Here is a 23,311-nt window from a genome sequence, read left to right as displayed (position 1 = left end):
TTTTCTTGGACAAACTCTGACCATGGTGGTAGGCACTCTCAGGGGGGGTTGCCCACTCCAGATTTGGGGGTGGAGCACGGAGAGGACCCCTCCCGGGCACTGGCCTCTTGAGTCTGGAGATGAGCTGCATTTCAGGGGGATTCCCCAGGCCCCACCTGGAGGCTGCCCTCCCTAAGGCCAGCTGCAGTCCCCGCCTGGAGGGTGGCAGCCCAACGTCAAGAGGGCTGCCTGCTCCTTTGAACGGCTGCCGTGATGGCCAGTTGAGCCTTGGGCGGCCTGTCCCCCTGGGTTCCCCCCAACCGCCAGGCCAGAGCCCGGCTCCCGGGGCCCATCTCCATTCTGCGGGCTTCACGATCCCAACCTCAGCTCTGCCGTTCTGTTAGGCCAAATAAATCTCACCAACAGACTTCAATAAGAAGGTAGGCTTATGGTTGCACAAACAGGAGCAAAGCTTAGCCTTCTTTGGTGAAAGCCAAGACTTTACTCAAAACTTGATGCACCTTGAGATCTTCCGGCAGCCGAGATCAGCTCCCCTGGAGAGAACGGCTGCATTGGCAGGTGGCAGGGGGGCTCTCTGGCCATGGGACCCCCGAGGCCCTGCCTTCCTCAGGCTCCAGCCCCAAAGTCACCAGGGATCCCCCAACCCAGAGCTGGCAACCCCAGTCCATGGCGGGAGGGGGGAGGGGGAGGGGGAGGCTGGGCCTTCAGAAGCCAGAGAAGGGCATTCACTCCGGCCCAACAACGGCTTGCAAACAAACACACTTTGCTTCATGGCCCAGCTTTTGTCAATATTTTTTTGGCGAGGGGAGGCGGCAAAGGAGCAAAGATCAGGGGTTGCAGGTGTGATAAAGGCTGGGAAATGCGCCAGAGCCCCAGTGCTGGAGCCCGATCCCAGCCGGAGCCACAGCCATGGACCTGCTGCACCACGCCGGGGTCCAGGCCACCTGCTGCCTGCAGGAGAACCTCGCGGACTTCCGGGACTGGTTCCTCTTCGTCTCCGCGGCGGCTGACCTGCGGACTACCTTCTTTGTCTTCTTCCCCATCTGTTTCCACCTGAAGGAGGCCGTGGGGATCCGGCTGATCTGGGTGGCAGTCATTGGGGATTGGCTCAACCTGGTTTTCAAGTGGTGAGTGCAGCTCCTCGGGTTTTACTCTGTGCCCATCAGACAGCGAGCGGAGGGGGGGGGGTGAACTTGCAGGTTGATTTGGCAGGAGGCTGGTTCTGCAGCCGGGGTGGGAGGTCAGAAGGTTTTATGATTCTCCTGTTTTTGTTGCAGGATTCATCTTTAGTTTGGATAAATACACGTAAGAGCACTAGATGTCAGGTGAAGAACATGGTCAAGAAGATAGATCCAAGCGGGTGGCCACGTTGCTCTCAAGTAGCATAACAAAGTCTGTCCAGGGACACCTAGAAGACCAAACCAAGTTTTATCCAAGGTGTAAGGTCTCGTGTGCACGTCATACTTCTTCAGACAATGAAATGGGTGTTGCAAAACCACACACCTGAGTAGAAAGTGGCAAAGTGTCTGTACACACAAAAGCTGACACCTTGAATAAAGCTTTGCTGGTCTTCCAGGTGCCCCAGGACTGTTACGGCCAGGAAGACTGAACCCATCCTGTTTCCAAAGACTTTGGCGGCAGAAGCAGCTTGGAAATAGTATGTTGGCTTTAGCTCTAAATGTGAAAGCCAGAAAAGCGAAGTAAAAAACCCACATTCAAAGCTGAATTTATGTGACGTGCCCGGACTAGCCAATGCTCACTTCTTTCTGGCACTTGTGGGGGCATCAGGTTCCCCCGAACTCACCCATCCGCCCTCTCCTTTTCCAGGATCCTCTTTGGACAGAGACCCTACTGGTGGGTACACGAGACAGATTTCTATGGCCATGCTCCACCGCCAGTGATCCTGCAGTTCCCCGTCACCTGTGAGACCGGCCCAGGTGAGGCTGTACTTCAAACGACTTGTTCCTGATGGCTGCGCCCATCAAACCCTGCCTCCTGCCGTGACTCTCCTGCTTGCCCCCTCCAGGCAGCCCTTCCGGCCACGCCATGGGGTCCGCTGGGGTCTACTACGTCCTGGTGACAGCTCTGCTGGCCCAGCTATCGCCAAGGCAGCCAAACACCTCGACTGCCAGGTAAGGCCATGCCCTAGCGAGGGGAGACAGTAAGCGCCTTTGCACCTGCTGGACTGTGGCCAAGGGTTGGGGTATACAGATCTTGCAGGTTTTAATGGGGCAAAATATAAAGAGAGCCCTGCAGGGGGCATCAGAGGAGATGAGCGTTTAACATCGCTAGAATAGGAACTTCCTTGAATGTTCTGATTAGGGTCCCCGGCTCAAGAGAGGTGAAACGGACACAAACCTTGTCCTTAAATTGGCACTTTCCCTTCTTGATTGATAAGTCCAGCCTGGCACAGTTCTCTTTGTATCCTGTTGTATCATTCATAACCCCCACTTATTTTGTGGGCACTGTTGGGCATGGAAGGGTTGGCAGGTTTGTTGGCAGGGTGGTACAAATGCTTGACCAACCCCTCCCTCCCCCCAGGTGTCTTCACGGCCTCCTCTGGGCAGGATTCTGGGCTGTCCAGGTGTGCGTCTGTCTGTCCCGTGTCTTTATTGCTGCCCACTTTCCCCACCAGGTGATTGCCGGGGTGGTCTCAGGTGAGTGACTCCTTGGCGGGATTTTGACCAATCCACCACTATGCACTGAACAGCATGAGAAAGAACAGTGGGAAGTCCGGTCAGGCAGCCGCCCTGCACGCCCCGGCCTGGCTGGTCTTTCCACACCCGCCCGACTGGGCAGCCTTTCTCCCGGAGGGCGACTCTGGGGTTTTAGGCGTGTTTCCTTGGCTTTCATTACGGAGCAGCCGATGGGTCCCAGGGGTCTGGCCTGGGTGGGTACCTGACAAAACAGGCTGTGGAGCAGAAGAGAAGAGCTGGGCTTTTCATACCCAAAGGAGTCCACAAGCACCTTACCAAACCCTTTCCCCTCCTCTCCCCACCACAGACGCCCTGGGAGGTGGGTGTGGCTGAGAGCTCTGAGAGAACAGCTCTGCAAGAACTGTGACTGGCCCAAGGTCACCCAGCTGGCTGCATGAGGAGGGCTCTCCAGATTGGGAGCCGTCGCTCTTAATCACGACACCGAGCCGGCCCACTTATCCCACATCCCCCATTCGTTCCCTCCTCTGCAGGGATGGTGGTGGCCGAGGTTTTCGGGCACGTCCGCTTCATCTACACGGCCAGCCTGGGGCGCTACGTGGGCGCCACCCTCTTCCTCTTCGGCTTCGCCCTGGGCTTCTACCTGCTGCTCAAGGTGCTGGGGGTGGACCTCCTGTGGACCCTGGAGAAGGCCGACAAGTGGTGCGAGAGAGCGGAGTGGGTCCACCTGGACACCACCCCCTTTGCCAGCCTGCTGCGCAACCTGGGCGTCCTCCTTGGCCTGGGGGTCGGCCTCCACTCCCCCACGTACGCAGAGAGCTGCCAAGGGCAGCACGGCCGGCGGTGGACCTTCCGCCTGAGCTGCATCTTGGTCTCCCTGCTGATCCTGCATCTCTTCGATGCCCTGGAACTCCCCACGGACCGGGAGCATCTCTTCTACGCCCTCACCTTCTGCAGGAGCGCTTGCACCCACATCTGCGCCGTGGCCCTGATCCCCTGGGGCCTCGCCCGCCTCCTCCGGCAGGCAGAGAAGAAAGACTTGTAGGGCGCAGAAGCCTTGGAACAGAACAGTCCCGGCCTGCTCAAGTCCTTCCCCAAATGTTAAATGTGGCTGTATCTGCCCTGATGGGGCAGATCTGCCCTGGGCCGCCCCCCCCCCCGGGGGACGTTTCCTCGGTCTTGAAATGCTCTCAGCTGGAGGCATTGCGTGTTTTGTGTGCACGGACTTCGACTGCACAGTCACAACAGGCAAGGGAGCACACGGTTAAGACGAAGAGGCCTTTCAGCCCCCTCCCCAAATGGAAAGTCACAGAGGCACAGCTGAAGTTGCCGGAAATAGCCCCCCACCCCCAGCAGCCCTCTTATTCAGGGGGAGCCACTGGCCTTGCCTGGAGAGATCTCCAGGTGCCCCCTGCACACTTTGGATCTTAATATAACATGACCTGGATTGCCCAGGCAGGCCCGGTCCCGTCAGGCCTCAGAAGTTAAGCAGGGTCAACCCTGGCTAGTGTTTGGACGGGAGGCCTCCCAGGAATACGAGGGGGGGGGTCACGAGGCAGGGGCAGACAATGGCAACCCCCTCCCAACACCCCTCGCCTGGCTGCCGCACTGTTCTCGGCTCTCCCGGCTCCACGACACACAGAGGCCAGGCGATTAATAACCATAACAACACACCCTTTGAGTGCCAGATTCAGCCGAGAGCCCAGCCCAGGGAAGCCCCTTCCCACGTTCCCTCTTGAGGGCAGCAGCAGGCACACACACACACACACACACACACACACACGCCAGAGAAGCCAGGTGGTTTAATTTCAAGGGAGGTTGGGCTGGGCCAGCCTTCACTGCTCTGAGCTGCCGGGGTTCACGAACTCCCAGAGGAGAGCCTTGACCGCTTCCCGTCGACCCAGGCGGCTGGCCTTGCCCTGATAGCGCCCGCCCTTCCCGGCTCCTTTCCCTTCCAGAAGTTCCGCCACCCTGAAGAGAAGGACAAGAGGAGAAAGTGGTGAGCTCTGCAGGGCTAGTTTTCACACTCGGCAGCTGGGCTCGGTCGGATTCCACCGAGGCTGCACACCGGAGGACCTGTCCTCAGCCTTGGAAGTGCCAGGAGGATGCTCTCAAGTCACCCTACCAGGGTAGGAATGCTTAAGGAGGGTCAAAGAACTGCCCTCTCCCCCCCCCCCCCCGGCCTCCCCCGCAACCTCACTTCATTTCCCCGACTGGCCTCTCACCTGGGCCCGAGTTTCTCCACCGCCTGGGGAGGCCCCGCAAGCAGGAAAAGCCCAGCTGCCTTTTCGTCCCCCACCGACAGGAAAAGGAGGGTTTCCTGTTGAGAGGACCAAGGTCTGAGAGGGCAAGGTCAAGGGAAGACACTTTCACGGCTGCTCGCTCGGTACTAGCAGATGGTTAACTTCCGCCCTCATCTCCTCGCTTAAGCCCATCGGACGCCCTTCCGCACCCCTCCCGAGATCTCTACGGAACGTTTGTTTCTGTGTATTAAATCTTCAAATACCTCTTCTGTCGCCAATCACGTTCTTTTTCATTTCATTTAAATTTATGTCTCGCGCGTTCGGAAACCCCAGGAAAGTTAAATGCCCATGATGGTCTGATTTGGAAAGGTCTCGAAAGTGGGGAGCTGCAGGGAGCCCCCAATACTGGTGGGCGGGAGACTCACCCCTGTGCCAATCTCATTCGCCACGATATTCATGAACTCGGAATCGCCGTCTTTCCTGCAGAGAGAGACGACAGGCTCCAAGACCTCACCGCAACTCCCCCCACAACACACCTGGCAGACATGCCCTCTAAAGGGCCCCAGAGGGATCCACCAGCTCCACCGAACAAAGCCAGCAGTGATTAGGCTTCCAGGAGGCTAATTACAGGATCATGTGTTCTCTTCCAAAGCTTGCAGGGATCTTCTTTAAAGTAAAAAGGTAACCCATCTTTCACTTGCCTGCTAACCCCTGGGGAAAACCCAGGCTTGCATAATGTTTACACCACTGCAAAAGCACACATGCACTTTTGGTGCCTTAGAGGAAGGGGGGGGGGTGAGGTGAGGTCCAGCAATGAGGAAGAAAATAGAGAGGGGGATTGGGGAGGACAAACCTGATCCCCCCCAGCCCCCGCTCTGAGTCCTCGTGGATCATCTTCTTGCCAGTGTACCATTTGGGGCCAACTGATTCCCGGTGTGCAGAATTTCCCTGAGGCTTTGGAGTGGACAGATTGTGGGGCTATGAAACCCCCGTCTTCCGTGGCCCCCCCAAGCCAAGCCCACCTTGAGTGGTTTTCGTCCTCACCTGTGCAGCACGAACACAGGTTCCCGAGCTGGGTTGCTTTTGAACTGCTGAGCAATTAGGACAGCTAGATCCCTCTGCAGGTTCAAGCCATTCTGAAAGGAGAGCAAACCACACGATGCTGAGCCCCCCCGGGCCAAATGCAGGGGAGCGGGGAGCGGGTGCGGCATCCCCAGGGAGGGCAAGGCCGGCCTTGCCATGTTGCTTCTGTCAAAAGTCCGGCTCTCAGGGCACAACTGCCCAGGGCCAAGGGAATTACGAAAGCAGGAGAGAAATTCAGAAGAAGGAGTAATTTAAAATTTAAAACAGGACATAAGTATACAGCGAATGTAATGCCCGTTAAAAAGTAATGAGAATGAAATTTGAATCTAAATCTATAATGAAACCGAATTTGACTAATGGTATCTTTTGGATGTTCCAGGATGGGTGGCTGTGGGCTTGGCAGTTTTGGTCCCCGGGGCGAGAGACTCAGACTGCGGGCCCACAACAGCCAGCTGGCTCCAGCCACGGAAGCCTTCGACAATGAAACCATCCCTTTGGTTTTCAGTTCACTTTCTGGGTCTTTGTTTTAATGCATGTCAGTTATAGCAAACAGCCGATGCGGTGTGTGGTCCCAGATATAGATTAATGATGAAAATCATAACATAGAGCTAAAATAGGTGGGTTGCAGTAGCTGAAAGGATCACCGCAAAGAGGAAAAGGATGCTGGAGAGAGACTCCCTCCCCCCAGCTTTTTATTTTAATGCAAAGCAAATTCTGAATAATTATAGGTATATAAAGAGAACTGGGTTTTTTGTACCCCTACCCAAAGTAGTCTCAAAGCGGCTTCCAATCACCTTCTTGTCTCCCCACAACAGACACCTTGTGAAGTAGGTGAGGCTGAGAGAGCTCCGATAGAACTGTGACAGGCCCAAGGTCACCCACATGACTTCATGTGAAGGAGGAGTGGGGCATCAAATTTGATTTTCCGGATTAGGGTTCACCACTCTTAACCACTACACCTAGTTGCGTTTCTTTTTTCTTTCTGTACCCCTTTTCTTCTCTGTATCCCTCCTATTTTTCTGGCTCACCATCGGGATTTTCTCATGGCTTGAAGACACGTGGCTCTTTGCAGGCGAAACCCTGTCTATATTGCTGTTTGGAGAATAGCTCTCCCAACTGGGCTTCTATGCTGCTGGCTGTCTGAAAGGGTTGACCAGGCAGTGGCCGTGGATCTGGTAGCTTTAGTTCCTGACATTTTGTCAGTAACTGTGGCTGTGGGGGTGGGCGGGAATAAGGAAGTGCTTTTCCTGTGGAGTTCATTAGCAAGTCCATTAGTCAAGGACTTGCCTGTCTTATCTGATGAACTGTTGAGACATGCTTTTAGAGTCCTGTGATATTTTTATTCTGGTATTTTTAGGGCTCCGCCCAGACACAAGAAACACGGTTTTTAATGGACTTGCTAATGAACTCCACCCAGACAAGGAAAAGTGCTTCTGAGTTTCAGCCCAGCACCTGGAAGACTTCCAAAAAAGTTAGGAATGCGATGTCCTCCCCACCCTCATCCCAACCCCAAGAAATAAAATGGCCAGCAACTGCTCACCCACTCCATACTTTGGCACAGAGAGGATTCACATCTTGCCATGACCCACCTCTGAAGATGCCAGCCCCGGTTACTGGTGAAAGGTCAGGGGGCTGAACTGCCAGACTACAAGGGCCGCGCAGCCCAGGAAACCCCCAACAGCCAGCTGACCCTTCGACATCTTCTCTCTGGCCTCTGTCACCCCCTGGGCTTCCACAAGCAGCCTGCTGACAGATTGATTCCAGCTGCTTCCTATGCAACCCTCAGTTCGCTTCCCTTGCCAGTTCAGGCCTGGGGAGAAGCCAAGCTCTTGACGGGCCTTACAGGACCTTCTGCACTCAACAGTACCTTCTGCAGTTGCTTCAGAGAGTTCTGCAGCCTCCTCACTGCTTCTACGTGCTCCTCGGGGCCACTTCTGAAATGACAAAGACACAGCAGGGTCTCTTGGGGAGGGTCAGGGTGCAGGCCAGAGGGAGGACAGCAGAGAGTGAAAAGAGGCATAGGAAACAGCCATGGCTGAGCTGCTGCATTTATATTCAGTTGCACCTGCTGGGCAATGCATGTTATCCGTCTTCAGAGCCACTGAGGGGAGGAGGTGAAGGAGGAAAGGCACAAGAAGAGCTGGGGAGTCTCACTAATTCGAAGGAGTCTCAAAGTGGCTTCCTATTGCCTCCCTGCCTCTTCCTCCCGTGAGGTGGGTGAGGCTGAGAGAGCTCTGAGAGAACTGGGTCAGGCCCAAGGTCATCCAGCATGGCTGCGTGTGGAGGAGGAGTGGGAAATCAAACCCAGTTCTCCAGGTGAGAGGCCACCGCTGTTAACCACAATGCCATGCTGGCTCTGGTATACAAGCATGAAGCAAACAGCCTCCTTATAAACCTCACGACCACCCTGCCTTCAAAGGCAGAAACGGCAGCCATCAGCAGTAGAGTCACTGAGGCCTTGGGGAGCTGCTGCTGCTGCTGCTGCTGCTGCTGTTGTGTTTTTCTTTGGGGGGGGGGTGTTCTGTAGGAAAGAGGAGGCCGGATACTTGCTTAAGCAGCGACGTCAGGGCCTTTCCGGTGGTGTGACTCTGCGCCAGAGACTTCAGCACCCTGTTTCCAGCAAGGAAAATCAAGTTGGTCTTGTTCTTTTTCCCCTTTTCACTGCCCAGGAGCTTAATAACCTTCGAAACAAAGACACACATCGACTCTGGGGGGGAGTTCTGAGCAGGCAGGGAAAGGGAAGGCGCCTCGGGGATCCCCAGGCCAAGCGGGGCAGAGAGCTCCCTCACTCGAACAGGAAGGCCTGAAGGGGTGCCGGCCACCCAGGCCTCGCTCCATCCCACGCCTCACCTGCAGGTCACTGAGGTTGGAGACGTGCGTGCCACAGCACATGTTTGCGTCCACGCCTTCGATGCTGACGATCCGCACGGGGCCGGAGTGATCATCTGGCAAGCCACGGCTCCTCACCTGCAAAGCACCGCCAGGTCAGAGCGGTCCGGGGGCAGCGCCTTCCTGCTCCCCCCGGGCCCGGACCCTGGCTCACCCCGTCCCCCTCCGCATCGCCCTCCGCCAGGTGGCGCACCACCACAGGGATTCGGGCTCGGATCTTCTCGTTGACACTCTCCTCCAGGGCCGCCACCTGATCCGCCGTCAGGGAGGGGGTGTCCAGCTCTACCGTGCTCTGCTGATGGCCCAGCTCCCTGCAGAGAGAACGGGGCAGGCACAGGTCCTGTTCTTCTGGTGGCGGAGGGCCAAAAGCCCTTGGCCGCTCCTCATAGCGCCCCCTCCTCAGCAGGTCTGCTCTGGGAGGCCCCCTCCCAGGAAAGAAATGCCTACAAAGCGCTCACAGGTCTTGCCAGACTCTCGGTTACGTTATGGTTTGGTTTTGACCTCTGACCCTAGACCAGATATTTGAAGGATTAAGATACTGTCGACGGTTAACAGGGAAACCCAAGTAACTCAGAAAGGAGCTTCCCTCGACAGAATTTGTGGGAAAGGAACCATTTATTTCTGAGCCGTAAGCACCATTCAGGACCCTTCGTCTACGTTGGGAGTGCATGTCTGGCGGGCGGACGGGCCAAAATCCAATGACTGATGTCTCTAGTTATAGGGTTCATGCCAGGAAAATGAAGGTTGAGCAAACAAAAACCAGGATAAAATGCAGCTACTAATTCCCTGGGGCACATAATTAAGATTAAAAACTGCACACAAAGACACCATCATTAGAAACTTAAATCCAAGTTTACGGCGACCAAGAAGAAGTTGCATTTCCAATTCCTAAACGTCACATGAGTGATGACACCTTCCATCAAAAGATCCAGCGCCTTTCTACCCTGAGGGCCTTCTTCAGTGGTCTCAGTTGTGTCGCACACACACGTGCAAACTGTGAGCATTCCAACAGAAAATGTCTTCTGAAGGCCAGGCAGGCAGTGCAGGAGTCAGAAGAAGCGCAGCCCCACAGATTGGCCTTGCACACGGCAGCCCACATTTCCGCCGTGGTCAGGATGGTGCTTCCTAACCACAACTCTTGAGGCCTGTGAACTCCTTGTTTTATGGGAACTGGTTGACACCCATCAACTGGGGCTTTGCTTTTTGTGACTCATCATACGCTTCCTGCCTGGCCTTCAAAAGGTATTTTATGCTGGAATAGTTGACGTTTGTACGATATAACAGTGGCTCCTGAAGAGCCGAAACACGTTGGGTCCCTTGATGTAACAGGTATTAATGTGATCCTTTGGAATTAGATGTGCAGCATCTTCTTGGATGCTGTAATAATATCTTGGCAAGGCATTTTGAATCTTAATTATGCACCCTAGGTAATAAATAGCTGCATTTTATTATTTTCTCTGTCCTGGCCCCCACCTGGTGGAATGAGCTCCCACAAGACCTGCAGGGCCTGTTTCAAAGGAGCTCTTCCACCAGACTTTGGGCTGGAGCCAGTGAATGACGAAGCATGATACCATCGAATGGGCCTTCCCTAAAAGCAACCCACTCCCTGAATTGTAACAGTTTTTAATTGTGTTTTACTGTTTAGTGCACTACGGTGTATAGATTTTGAATGCTGTGACCTGCCCTAAGTCAGGAGCACCAACAGGGGCAGTGTAGAAATGTAATTATTATAAATAAATAAAAATGAAGAAATCTAACTCCATAGAAGGCACCACATTTAACCATACGGATACCCGAAGAAGTGAGCAATCACTCAGGAATACTCAGGAGCTCCTGGACTCTGGCTCTTTTCTCCTGGTACAGACAGACTAACACAGCCACTCATCTGGATCTGTTTCCAAGGAAGAGCCTTGGCCTGCTCACCATGAGGTTGTCTTGCATCCAAACATCTGATCAGCCACAGCCGTGATAAGGTGTTGTCCTGCAAGGGAGGAGGGGGCAGTAGCTTTGTTGGCTCACCACTTCCCTCCCCATCCCAGTGTCCGGGGCGGATCCTTCACCGCCTTCTCACCCGAATGCTGCTGCATGTGGTCAAACCGACGTTCCCAGTCCAGGGCCAGCTGCACCTCTGTGTCTGGTTCTAGAGGTGCCTGGATAAAGTGCAGAGCGTCTGGGCCTTGCCGGGTGACTCTGAGCACAGGAATGCCATTAATGGTCCCCCGGTCGTCGGGCTGCAGGGAGAGGGGAAGAAGAAGAAGAGTTGGTTCTTATATGCCGCTTTTCCCTACCCGAAGGAGGCTCAAAGCAGCTTACAGTCGCCTTCCCATTCCTCTCCCCACAACAGACACCCTGTGGGGTGGGTGAGGCTGAGAGAGCCCTAATATCGTTGCTCAGTCAGAACAGTTTTATCAGTGCCGTGGCGAGCCCAAGGTCACCCAGCTGGCTGCATGTTGTGGAGCGCAGAATCGAACCCGGCATGCCAGATTAGAAGTCCGCACTCATAACCACTACACCAAACTGGCACCAAACTGGAACAAAGTTAGAGTCTAGTCACCTTACGGCCAGCCATGTTTTATTCGAGGGGTAAGCCTTTGTGTGCACGCACGCTTCTTCAGAGACAATGACATGGGAATTGTTGGTCTATACATATAGGCAGACTGGGTGGGTAGTAAATTAGCAGACAGCATGTATAACAGATTCTAGGGCCAAATAGGAATAGCAAGCTTAGTTTATTTGGTTACCATTTGTTTGGTTCAATTCTTGGGTGGGGAAATCCATCTGAAGGAAATCCATCCATCAGGACTGGGGGTGAATGGGCAGGTGCATCCTTAAACAGTGGAATGCTGAGAGTAATTAACTGAGGTGCTGCCCTGATGCTCCATCCAGCTCCTCTCAAGCATGAAGGCATCTTTACAGCCTCTTATTCTGAGTTATGCCGCCTATCCCCAGGCCAGAGGAATACATCACATTACAGTCTCTTATTCATTAGATTACAATCTACTATTCTAATAATAATAACATAATGAAGAGGATGTACGGCCCAACTTGGGGAAATCACTGGTTAATGCTACCTGTCTGCATCTCATTTGTTTATCTTCAAAGGTTCTGGGCTCTGAGGCACAGTCCCTGCTTGCAAACGCTATCCTTTCCGCCCGCACCACACCCCAATAAATCAAACGATATGAACTTTGGGAGTTGCTGCACAAGCAGGAATTCTACAAGTCACTTCAAAACTTGCAAAGTAACGAATAAAAAATAATGTTAATTGAAGGCAGCAGATTATTTTACGGAAGATTTCAAACTGCCCCACCAGAACTTTTAAAACATGTTACCATTTTGTACTGCATGTGACTGGGCAAAATGAGGGTTCTCTCTGGCCTCAAGATGAGACTTCAAGAGCAAAGGCAAAACCAGCCCAGCTCTCCCAACTGGTCGGCCCAAAGGGAACCGCATCGCATCAAATCCAAAGTAACAAACGGAAAGAGACAGAACATGACGCCGGCCCGCGAGCGACGGGAAGTACCTGTCCTCCACCCTCTGGGAAAAGAATTGTGTCTTCCAGGATGACCTGGAACCCCTGCAGCGTTTCCTTCTTCCCACCATTCTTGGTTGTCAACTGGGCGGGGCGGCAGGACACCACCCGGGTTGTGAACTGTGGAGAAAGAGCACAGGCAAATGAAGCTGGAGAGCTGACCCCCAAGGAGGCCGAGAGCAGGAGGGACAGACGAGGCTGGGTGGGATTCTGTGCGAAGCCCAACAGGGATTTATTTATCAAATGGCAGAGTGACATACAGGAAACATATTCTAATATGATCAAGTAGGCATGACGGTTATGCAGACTGAGTGGGCAAGCCCCCTAAATGGTGCTATCTAAGCTTTTGATCCCCTCCGTTGCAGCTGAGTACTTCGCCAAATGCCAACTGGCACTAACTAGTGTTGGGTGAAAGTTAGCCCTGATCTAGAATGTGGGTTCAAGTCCTCATGACGCTTCCTGAGCCAGCCACTCTCAGCTCAGCTACCTCACAGGATTGATGTGAGGACGAGGAGGACTGCCAACTCCAGGCTGAAAAATTCCTGGAGATTGGGGGGGGGGGTGAAGCTTGGGGGGGGTGAACCATTCTCCAGGTGGGACGCGCAGACCTCCTGCAATTCCAGCTCAAGGCCGCAGAGAACCATTCCCCTGGAGAAAATGGATTCGTTGGAAGGGGCTATCTCTGGCATTGCACCCCACTGAGGTCCCTGCCCGCCCCAGGCTCCATCCCCCAACCGCCAGGAGTTTCCCCTAGGGATGCCAACCTCCGGGCGGGACCTGGGGATGCCCTGCAATTCCAGCTCATCCGCAGACTGCAGAGATCAGAGCCCCTGGAGAGGAGGGCTGCTCGGGAGGGGGGACTCTGTAGCATCACACACACACACCCGAGGTCCCTGCCCTCCCCAGCAATCCCCCCCCCCCCCATCTCCAGGGCTTTCCCCGCCTGGAGCTGGCACCCCACCCCATCCCCTGCTGGCTCTTTGCAGGGAGGCTGCTTTCTCCCGCCCTCTCTCGACCCCTCCTCAATTGCAAGCGGGCAACTGCCCCCCCCCCCGCCCCCCAGGATCCCCCACCTGCCGGGCCCAGCTGTCCCTTTGGCACATGAACGCCATGGCGGAACCTGGCAAGCGGCGCCGGCGCAGCAGAGAAGCCGCCGCGGAGCGACTTCCGCCCGGCCTACGGCGAGCGGAGTGGGGCAAAATGCGCTCGCGACGGTTCATCGCCCGTGGCTGCGGACTGGCCGGAGGAGAAGCCTTTGCCAAGTGGCAGAGCGGCTGCAAAAAACAGCAGGCTGCAGAAAGAGCGAAGTAGTGCTGGGCACGCACGCAAAATCTTACGCCCCCAATTAACCTTCGCTGGGCTGACCGGACTCCAGCCTGGCTCCACGGTGTCCGACCAACGCAGCTCTATAGGATGCGCCTGGCTGCACAGGATACGCTTCTGGGAGGATGCAGAGCTGCGGCACCGCGAAGGAAAGCGCCAAGCAAGGCCCCCCTGCACTTGAACCCCAGCCCCGCTGCTTTGGCACCTTCCGAATCCGGGAGGCTGCGAGGCTGGACACAACACCCCTTGAAGGAGGGCCCACAAACCAAGTGGCCTGTATTGTCATTTGCCTGCCCCCCCCCCCCCGGAATTCCAGCTCATCCCCAGACTGCAGAGATCAGTTCCCCTGGGGGAAAGGGATGCTCTGAGGGGTGGAAAACCCCAGGCTCCACCCCCACAATCTCCAGGGGTTTCCCAACCTGGATCTGGCAACCCTCCCTCCTCATCTCCCTGGGGAAGCCAGCCTCCTGGGGGGGGGACACGCCTGGGGCTTCAGTAAGAATTCTGTGTCTCATGAAGTCGTTCTTGCCATTGTGAACCAGCCCTCCCAGCCCTCCCAGGGTGCACTTTGAGCCTGTATGGAAGTGTTCTTGACTGATTTCTTCTGGCCCACTTTTGCAATGGGCGTGTGTGTGTGTGTGTAAGAACAGAGAACCTTCCGCAAGAAGCAAATATGGGTGGGGAAAAGGAGTTTTGGCCAGCGGCAGTCTGAGCTGGATCCCATTTCCCCCCCCCCTCCCCACCCAGGGCAATCCGAAACACGGTTACTGCCTTCTAAACCCATTGAGTCCAGAGGGCGTAGAAGGGCATTAACTACACTTAGGACTGCCCTGCAGCCATTTCATTGCTCGCCTTTTTTGCTCACATGTCCAGAACAGAGGGCTGCTGGAAAGGCAGAGCAGAGCCCAGGGTGCGGGGGGTGGGGGGTGGTTCTGTGGCCCAGAAGCATGAGGCAAGAACGCTTGGTCCCGGATTCTTTGTGAGTGAGTATCCGTGTCTGTGTCTCCTTTGGCTTGTCAGGCGGAGCAGATCTCTCTTTCTGAGCCCAGCGCCTCTTAAGACTAACCAAAACCATCCTCAGCCGCACAAACAGACATCAGGCTGCAAAGAGGTCAGATTTATGATCATCATTTATTGGCAGGCTGTTGAAAAGCCCTCATCCCTTTAGACGCAGCATCCTTGAGGAATGCGGGTGGGGTCTGCCCGTGCACTCCCACCACCGGCTCAAGAGAAGGCCAGGAGCTGTGGTCACGGCTTTGTCTGTCCAGAACAGCTGGCCCTCCAAGGGGGTCCCCCCGTCTTGGGTCAGTGCTGGGGCCCCCAGCGGATGTCCTGGAGCAGAACGGTGAGGACGAGATTCCTTCCACGGCTGGTGGCTTTCAGAGGTCATCCTGGGAAGACGAAGAAGAAGGGTCATCCTCTTCCGCAGGGCCTGTAAAAGCCCTTGAGGGGAGTCATGTTGTGAACTGCTCTTCTGTCAGGCACTGGGGCCTCTGGGACTGCCTGGCTCCTGAGGAAAGGAGGGGGGGGAGTAGCTGCCCAACTGCAGGGGTAGTCAAACTGCACCCCTCCAGATGTCCATGGACTACAATTCCCATGAGCTCATGGGAATTGTAGCCCATGGACATCTGGAGGGCCGCCGTTTGACTACCCCTGAGCTACACCATTTGCACTGCTGCTCACTTTGGTCAGCAAGTACCCCCAGGCTAGCCATGAGAGCGGGGAGGGGGAGTGGCAGCACTGAGAGGATGAGGACACCCCCCCCATGACCTCGTTCGCTCACTCGCCACTTTGACAGTGGGGCGTGACATCACTGCTGGCAGAGTTTAAATTTGCAAAGAAGGGTGAAGCTTTACCTAGACTGCTCAAAAGGATAACACAGTTTTAGTATGCAGAGAAACAACTTTGGGTAGAAAGAGAGACCTAACTATCTGTCTAACTGTTGTTCCTCATTCAGTCTGTTGTGTTCACCTGCTGTTCTGGAGGCAAGCAGGGAGGAAGTGGGCTCAAAGGAGCAGGAAGTCTCCAATTAAGCCAATCAGGACTCAGGAGGAGATTGTGGGAAAGTGACCAGGAAGCTCCTCACCCAACTATGCTAATTATCTCCTCCGATGCCCCCTGCAGGACATGCCCCAAAGTGATGCACTCAACAAATCTCGCCTGTCCCAACAAGCACAACCGTTGCATTTTCACACCCTAGAAGACACAGCTCAGGCATCCTCTTGACCAGGCCGAGAGTACGATTTGAGCCTTCCAAGGAAATTGAGGGGACCCAACTCTGGCTTACTGGGAGGAGACATGGGAGGGGAGAAAGCCCGAGGCCCGTCTTGAGACTCTCAGGGATCCCCCCAGGAACTAGAGGTCTATTTCTACATATTCTGTGATGTCGCTTTCCAGACACGCTGGTGCCTACGAAGGCTTGAAGATCCTGCACCCGAGTGTAGCATGCACATGCAAAGGCCTCGTTCTGCTCCGTGCAAGGAGGCGGTACTCACGTCCAGGTCATCCATGGCAGGGGGCTCCACCTTCGGGGTGACTTTCTGCAAGAGCTACATCAGTACAGAAAGAGCCTCCGTGAGGATGCCAGCCCTGCTTCTCAGGAGCAGGCCCCTCCCTCTGTCTGCTGCTGACAAACGGGGCTGCTTGACCCTCCTGCTTCTGGCGGGCCCATCCTTTGAGCTCCCTTCTGTGGTGCAGTGGCTCAGAGCAGTGGCCTCTAATCTGGAGAACTGGGGCTGATTGCCCAGTCCTCCTTCCCACGCAGCCAGCTGGGTGACCCTGGGCCAGGCACCGTTCTCCCTGCAGCTGGAGTAGCAAGGGGTGGGTGGCTGGCCTTCCTTCCCGCACGGGGCAGGCGGGCAATCAAGGAAACAGGCAGAGGAAGAAGGTGTGGCTGAAACGGCAGTTAAAGCACACAGGTAATGATCCGAGGATGGCAAACCAGTCTGTGGCACTGAAATTCAGCGAGGGAAGCAGGAGGCTCATACCAGCACCTTGGACGTTTCTCCCCCAAGCTGGGAAATGCCAATTCTTTCCTCGAGATGTCAGGAAGCAGCAGAAGAAGAGTTGGTTTCTTATACCCCGCTTTTCACTACCTGAAGGGGTCCCAAAGCGGTTGACAAACACCTTTTCCTTCCTCCCCCCACAACAGACACGCTGCCGGGCAAGTAGGGCTGAGAGAGCTCTCAGAGAACTGCTCTGTGATGAAAGCTCTGCCATGCAGAGGCAGCCATGTCCGGCCAGGCTTGGAACTTCCCAACGGCCAAGCTCCCACAGGAGCAATCCGGATCATGCGTGTCTCCATTCACGGCAAAGGTCGGACTTGATCCACCCGGCCGCTTTCTAGTCATGGATTGAAGCCTGTCCGCTGCAAGCACAGTTGGTCAGGTCTCCTCTGCCTTGCCAGTCTCATGTGCCTCCCAGCAGATTTCTTTATCTGGACCAGGATACACCGGTGGAATTCCTGCCTGAGCCACTGGAGTTAGAAGCAAAGCCAGCGAAAGAGCAGCCAGCAAGCAAGGGTGGCTCATTCTGGCAGGAGAGCAAAGAGGCAGAGCAGAGATCAGGGTGTCAGTCACCACCCGTGTCTCCTGATCCAGGAGCATCAGACCGCTCGGGAAAGATGAAGATGAAAGATGAAGAAGCACCCGTTTAATTGCACAGCGGCGATCAGCACTACTTGCAGAAGCACCATCATTTCAGGAGCAGGGCGGCCAAGCTGCGGAGAAGCAACACCTGTGCTTCAGGGGTGGGGTGGGGTGGGGGGTGAGTCAGCTAAGTAGGCTGATAAAAGGGACACACAGAGCTCATTGGGAGAGCAATTTTGCTGGTCACTGCTCCGTCAGCTGATTCTCTCAGGGGACTGCCTGGCACCCTGTCTCGCTAACCTGTGTTTGCTTTTCAACTGGAACCGGAGACCCTCTCTCCTGTCCTGACTGCCCCTTCTCCAGACCTTCGTGTTTCCCTGCTGCTTGTACGGAAACTTTGGCTCCCTGGCTCGGTCCCAGCTTTGCTCGCCTCTTGTTTTTGGCATAATTGATAGTGGCAGCGTCAGAACCTCCTGGGCAGAGTAGAAAGGCCGGGCTCTGCCCTGAACGCGGCATCTGTTCCGCTTGCTCTCATTCTGGCGGCTCACGCAGAAGTCCTGGCAAGGCAGGGCGGGCTCAGCGACAAAATGGCTGCCGCAGGAGGTGGAGCCAGCCACAAAACGATTGTCACCGCTTAACTTCAGTAACAGAGAGTGGATCCTTGTGCTGTGGGGGCAGCTGCTGCCAAGGAAACATGTTTAAAGAATCTGCATAGCTAACCGGAAGCCTTACTGGGGGGAAAGCCCTCCTTGGCCCCACCCACTTCTTAGAAATACTTTGTGGGTGCCAGAAAACGTGTTGGCTGAGTTTTGCTTTGGGGAATTCCGGCTCAGGCAAGGCTCAGGCAAGGGGCTCAGCTAGAGAGATTGCTGGACGACCTTGGGTTTCCAGCCGGTGCTGTAGGAGCCTGGGAACCAACGTAGAATTTACCTACGTGATTCATTACAAAATGAGCCACGGGGGACAGAGGCGGCTGGGAGGAGCAGCGCCCGTGTTTTCCAGCACGCGTGCCAAGGCTTAGTTCGAGGCTCTTTGGAAACCGCGTCCTCGGCCCTACGCCATGATGAAATAAGCAGCCGCGGATCTGCATAATAGATAATCGGCTTTTCTTTATGCAGATTATAGATTTAACGTTTAGCAACTGTTTTTAAATTCTCATTTGCCTCTCAGGGATTCAGGCTAGGATGAACCAGTGTGGGTAAGCACTTTGCACGCTGACCATCTGGACCCCAAAGTTGTAAGGACTGGGCTTAACACAATAACATCAGAGTCCAGGGGCACCTTTAAGACTTTATTCAAGGCTTGCACTCGAAAGCTCACGCCTGGAATAAATCTTTGTTGGTCCTAAAGGTGCCACTGGGCTCTGATTTTATTGTGCTACTTCAGACCCACACGGCTACTCCTTTGAATCTGGGCTTAACACAATTTGCCAGCCATGCACCTGCCAGGGAGGGGGGGGTTAGGGGGTAGCCCCTCGTGATTCCCCTCAAGTCTGAGGAGCTTCTCCAGGAAGCTGGAGATGGAGGCATTCCAAGGTACGGCAGGGACTGGGGCTGCCCCGCAAAACGTGGCCAGCGCTGACTCTGATGGGAAGGGAGCTCAAAGGCCTGGCCCAGAGAGGACTCACCTCTGCATATTGCTCAACCATGGCAGCTTCCACCTCCTCGTCGCCTTCCCAGTCCCTCCAGTTATCAAAGTCCACAGAGAGCCATGCCGGCTGCAAGGAAGGAGAAGGAAAATAATTGTTTTTTTATACCCCACCTTTCACTACCTAAAAGAGTCACAAAGCAGCTTACAACCGCTTTCCCTTCCTCTCCCTTCCACAGCCACCCTGCGAGGCAGGTGGGGCTGAGAGAGCTCAGAGAGAACTGTGAGTGGCCCAAGATCACCCAGCTGGCTGCATGTGGAGGAGGAGTGGGGAATCCAACCCAGTTCTCTAGATTAGAGTCTACTGCTCTTTAACCACGCTGGCTCTTACCCCACAGCTCCCTCTCTGCACTGGCAAAGCCCAGCTGACAAATGAAAATCCTTCCCCCCCCCCCCAATCAGAGTAGGGAAGAACTGGCCTCTGCCAGAGTCAACTTGTCCTCCTCTCCCCCTCACCAGATTTTCCCTCCCCAAGCAAGAATTCTCATCTATTTGGCCCCCTTCCAGCTGCTCCGCTTCCTAGAACACCTTGACCGCTCCCTCAAGCCCAAAGGGCAGCTTCCCCAGGCACCCCAGCGGGGGGGGGGGTCACAGTGAGGGGAACAGACCAGGATCAGAGGAATGAAACTCAGGGAGGGACCTGGGGTCAGTCACTCTTTCTCAGCCTAATCTGACTCCCTTTCTGCTTACATGTCCCCTTTTGGTCTGGCAGTCAGGTCAAACTCCCCCCACCCCCACCCCCACCCCCGGCTCCAATTCCGATGTGCAGAGAGAGGCCCCCACCTTAAACTCTTCCTTGGTGAGCCGGGGCCAGGGCACCTTGTCCTTCAACTTGCGCACAAACAAGGTGATGGATCTGTCCGAGCGCTTGTTCTGGGAATCCTGAAAGAGAACACGTGGAAGAGAAACAGCAGGCAGTGGGGAGGCAAACCAAGAACTGCAGCCAGTCCCTCCTGGCAGGAAGCTGAGGCCATCCCCTGTTTCTTCCCAGCACGTGCCCAGAAATCCCTTACCTGAGTTGGGGAAAGGGAGGGCATAGAAGTACTCGGAAGAAACAGTGCTGCCTGGGCTCTAATCATTTCATAAAATTTAAATAAAAGTCAAGATAAATCTAAACTCTGAGGCCAAAATGCATTCCGTGCACATGTATCAAAGTTATTAGTACACTGGATCTGCCCATAGGAAAAATGTTTGCAAAAGTGTCTTAAGTGTATTTCCCATTTGTATGTGCACCACACTGTGTCAGTCTTGGGAGGGCGGTCTAGAAATTGAATCATTATTATGAATATAAGAGCAGCAACAATAATACGTACAAGGAATAAAACATGTGTCTGTGTGTGTTTGCACCAGGGAAAGGTAGCTATGTAACTAAAGATGGATTTTTAACCACAGTTTATAATATTTACAATTTGTTTAAAAATTCTTGGATTCCATGTAACATTCACTTTCGGGGAGAGGACATTCTTACATGCAAGGTTTAGCTCTCCTCTCCCCATCTGTATCAATTGCCTGATTAGCTTGGCCTCGGGGAGAAAAACCTCCTTGTATTCTTTTTTTTTTACATGGTGGACAGGTGGAAGGGACAGAAGGGGAAAGGGCTGTCTTCAGCCCCTCAGGGATCTGGGGTCCCTTCCCCTTCAGTCACCAGGCACGCACTGCCCTGAGATGTTGGGTGCTCAGCACTCAGTTCCCAGGTGTGCAGGGCACAATTCCCAGGTGTGAGTGGGACAGCAGCAGGTGGGGGAGGCGGCTTGAGCTCTCCTCCCCCTTTCAGTTCCCCTAGTCTGAACTCCTGGGGGCCCTTGCTGCAACTCATCCAGAGGTTTTTTTCCCCCAGTGGATCTAACAGCACCACCTTGTGGCCATCTCATCACATGGAAGCTTCTTCTAGCTCCTCTCCCTGTGCATCATAGGCCCATGAGGCAAGCACAGCTTACTGCCTGTCTTCAGAGCAATGAGCCTTCCATCTTGACTGTGGGTTGTGTGCCCGCCTTGTGCACCATTCTTTTCCTTCCAGTGCATTTATTCTGCAGCTATAATTTTCTAAATGGTGTGACCCCTCTGGGGCTCTGGAGTAGCCCTGGAGTTACTAGTAACCCTGGTTGAGAATGCCTGGGCTAACCCAAGCTGGCTGCATGTGGAGGAGTGGGGAATCTGATCTGATTCTCCATATTAGAGCCTCTCAGCCACTGGTCCATGCTGGGTCTGAGAACAGAAAGAAAGGCAAGCAAGGCGGCGGGGGGGGGGGGGGGAACCTGACCAGACTCTCTTGAAACTGACAAGCAGCTGCAAGACGCTGTGATTGTTGGCAGCATGTGTATGAGTATGTGCGCACATGCTCCTGTGCAAAGTCAGCTGCAACTCAATCATTTGTATGGGGGGGGTCCTCTTGTAGTCTTGTCCCACTAAATTGGAAAAAATAAATGGGCAGGGGCCTTTCCCCATGATGCCCTGGGGCAGCTGCACAGTAGCACTAACTTCCCCTGCCCTTCCTTGCAGATGTGCCTGGTTGTCGATCACTGGTCACGATCCTGGCGGCTTTTAACAGCTTCTCCTGCGCTGACTGGAGATATGTTTTCGTATGCGTTCACACTGGTTTGGATACCCTGCCCCAAAGAAGCTGGTTCATGCACAGGATTTGGAAGGGGGGGGGGTCATTCCAAAACCCTGGTGAAACTCCTTAAGTAGTTCTTTCTCACTTTTTCTTGACTTCTTAAACTCTTCAACTATTACTTATCCTGTCTCATACCACTGTTAATAGCTTTTTGTTGATTCAGCGAGTAGCTTTTGGCATTCTCTTTTATTTTAGGTAATCTTTTCGCCTGGTCTTGGGAAGACTCGTGCATGCGCCACTCAGGGGTCCGGCCGCATTTGTTCTGCTGCTGCTTGGGACCCGCCGGGTGACCGAGGACTGACCCGTTGCAGCGGCAGCCCCCCCCCCCAAGTGGGGAGCAGGGCTGGATGCCGCGCGGCTCACCTTGGAATTGACGCGGGCGTAGAACTCGATCTCGTTGCGCAGCTCCGCCCCGTCGGCGCTCCTGCAGCTGCAAAGAGGCACACAGAGGCAGGGGGTGGGTGGCGAGGGGTGGGTGGCGCCACCCAGGCCTCCCACCTCCGTCCGTCCTCCCTCCCTCCCTCCCTCCCTCGCCCGGCCGGCCCACCTGAACTGCACGCGGTGGTCGTCCAGGTGCACCTTCACGTCGCGGCTGTCCTCCACGCAGAACTCCACGAAGACGTAGCGCGGCCGGTCGTACCACAGCGTCTTGGCGGCGGCGGTAGCGGGGGTCCTGCGGGGGAAGGGCCAGCCGCTCAGCTTGGCTCGAAGGGGCGCCCGGGGACAGACGCCCGCCCGCCCAGCGCTCTCACCCGGCCCCGCGACCCTCCCCAAGGCGCGCACAGCGGCCCGGAGACGCCACTCACCGCGCCATGGCTCCTCTGCCCCGGCCTGGCCGCCTGCCCCACGCGGCGCACAGCCCCCTCCCTGGCGCGGCTGCCGCTGCCCGTCATCGCCCCCCGCCCCCCGGGAGGACAGCCCAGCCAGGCCACGGAGTGGGCGGTCGCAGCGCCTGCCATCCCCGCCCCCCAAGGGCTCGAGAAGCTTCCTTGGTACGCGGTGGGGCTGCAAAGACGGAGGCCGGGGGCCCCTTTCCCAAGGACATGCCAGAATTGCAGAGGCTTCTGGGGCGACTGTGTGGCGGCACGCAGACCCTTCCAGGACGCCCTTCCAGGACCCAGCAAGGTGTGAGTCCGGGCAGGCCCCTTTCTGAGACCCAGCGAGCTTCCTTCCAGCATGAGCTTGCGTGTGCATGCGCCCTTGGACAACCTGACCAAGCACACCAAAGCTCATGGCTTCCACGAAAGTGTATCGGTCTAAAAGTATAAAAATAATAAATAGAAATGAATGAACGGTGCCTCTGGACTCCGTGGCTGGCAATGTTTTCCTTCTTCTGAGTCCAGTGGCACCTTTAAGACCAACAAAGATTTATTCAAGGTATGAGCTTTCAAATGCAAGCCCATGATGGCAGGTTCTTAGTCTGGGGAAGAGGGCTTGCCCTCGAAGGCTCCCGCCTTGAATGAATCTTTGTGGGTCTTAAAGGCGCCCTTGGTGGACTCTGGTTTTATTGTGCTGCTTCAGACCAACACGGCGACCCACTGGCATCTTTCCTCCTTCTGGTCCTGCAGAGCAAACCGGGGGCCAATGAGCAGCCAATTGGCATCGCTCAGGCGTCCTCAGTTGGGCAGCAGGACGAGGATCGCTTCTTGGCTAGAATAACAAGAAATAAACGGAATAAGTAAAGCAGCGGCCGCCGCCGCCGCCCGGCGAGGCCTCCTATTGGCCCGCTGGAAGAACGC

At 55.2% G+C, this 23,311-nt stretch overlaps 3 protein-coding genes across 5 annotated transcripts; 1 reads left to right on the top strand and 2 right to left on the bottom strand.

Moving 5' to 3' along the window:
- Positions 1-844: 844 nt before the first annotated feature.
- Positions 845-5,162, top strand: LOC143826725 (glucose-6-phosphatase catalytic subunit 1-like). Its single transcript, XM_077315652.1, has 5 exons — positions 845-1,127; positions 1,828-1,937; positions 2,027-2,132; positions 2,542-2,657; positions 3,188-5,162. The coding sequence occupies exons 1-5, from the start codon at positions 910-912 to the stop codon at positions 3,697-3,699; spliced, it is 1,062 nt and encodes a 353-aa protein (XP_077171767.1). The 5' UTR covers positions 845-909; the 3' UTR covers positions 3,700-5,162.
- On the bottom strand, positions 4,439-13,577 carry AARSD1 (alanyl-tRNA synthetase domain containing 1). Of its 2 annotated transcripts, XM_077315649.1 has the most exons (12): positions 13,475-13,577; positions 12,393-12,521; positions 10,941-11,100; positions 10,793-10,850; positions 9,024-9,180; positions 8,831-8,947; positions 8,531-8,661; positions 7,848-7,914; positions 5,942-6,033; positions 5,323-5,377; positions 4,880-4,974; positions 4,439-4,625 (listed from the first exon to the last, which is right to left on the bottom strand). In XM_077315649.1, the coding sequence occupies exons 1-12, from the start codon at positions 13,511-13,513 to the stop codon at positions 4,490-4,492; spliced, it is 1,236 nt and encodes a 411-aa protein (XP_077171764.1). In that variant the 5' UTR covers positions 13,514-13,577; the 3' UTR covers positions 4,439-4,489. The 2 variants fall into 2 exon arrangements, with proteins under 2 accessions (XP_077171764.1, XP_077171765.1); XM_077315650.1 differs by lacking the exons at positions 12,393-12,521; positions 13,475-13,577 and adding an exon at positions 11,611-11,682.
- A 1,259-nt stretch (positions 13,578-14,836) lies between these two features.
- Positions 14,837-22,521, bottom strand: PTGES3L (prostaglandin E synthase 3 like). Of its 2 annotated transcripts, XM_077315653.1 has the most exons (7): positions 22,379-22,520; positions 22,120-22,245; positions 21,936-22,002; positions 19,742-19,840; positions 18,939-19,028; positions 16,220-16,273; positions 14,837-15,115 (listed from the first exon to the last, which is right to left on the bottom strand). In XM_077315653.1, exons 1-7 carry the CDS (start codon positions 22,384-22,386, stop codon positions 15,104-15,106), a joined length of 456 nt encoding a protein of 151 aa, XP_077171768.1. In that variant the 5' UTR covers positions 22,387-22,520; the 3' UTR covers positions 14,837-15,103. The 2 variants fall into 2 exon arrangements, with proteins under 2 accessions (XP_077171768.1, XP_077171770.1); XM_077315655.1 differs by lacking the exon at positions 16,220-16,273 and having other exon boundaries at positions 22,379-22,521.
- Positions 22,522-23,311: the final 790 nt, after the last annotated feature.

Source organism: Paroedura picta, chromosome 16 (assembly GCF_049243985.1).
Source record: "Paroedura picta isolate Pp20150507F chromosome 16, Ppicta_v3.0, whole genome shotgun sequence".
In the NCBI taxonomy this organism is placed as follows: Eukaryota; Metazoa; Chordata; class Lepidosauria; order Squamata; family Gekkonidae; genus Paroedura; species Paroedura picta.
This window is presented reverse-complemented; position numbering and strand designations above follow the sequence as displayed.

Bases quoted from the DNA above. Each gene is read 5' to 3' on its own strand.
- LOC143826725 (XM_077315652.1), top strand. From the start codon at position 910: ATGGACCTGCTGCACCACGCCGGGGTCCAGGCCACCTGCTGCCTGCAG. The intron at 1,938-2,026 runs GTGAGGCTGTAC...TGCCCCCTCCAG, and splicing joins CACCTGTGAGACCGGCCCAG to GCAGCCCTTCCGGCCACGCC. The intron at 2,658-3,187 runs GTGAGTGACTCC...CCTCCTCTGCAG, and splicing joins GATTGCCGGGGTGGTCTCAG to GGATGGTGGTGGCCGAGGTT.
- AARSD1 (XM_077315649.1), bottom strand. From the start codon at position 13,513: ATGGCGTTCATGTGCCAAAGGGACAGCTGGGCCCGGCAG. The intron at 8,662-8,830 runs GTGAGGCGTGGG...TTTGTTTCGAAG, and splicing joins CCAACCTCAGTGACCTGCAG to GTTATTAAGCTCCTGGGCAG. The intron at 6,034-7,847 runs GTACTGTTGAGT...CTCTCCTTTCAG, and splicing joins CTCTGAAGCAACTGCAGAAG to AATGGCTTGAACCTGCAGAG.
- PTGES3L (XM_077315653.1), bottom strand. The intron at 19,029-19,741 runs GTGGGGGCCTCT...CCTTCCTTGCAG, and splicing joins TCACCAAGGAAGAGTTTAAG to CCGGCATGGCTCTCTGTGGA. The intron at 16,274-18,938 runs GTGAGTCCTCTC...GTACTGATGTAG, and splicing joins TGGTTGAGCAATATGCAGAG to CTCTTGCAGAAAGTCACCCC.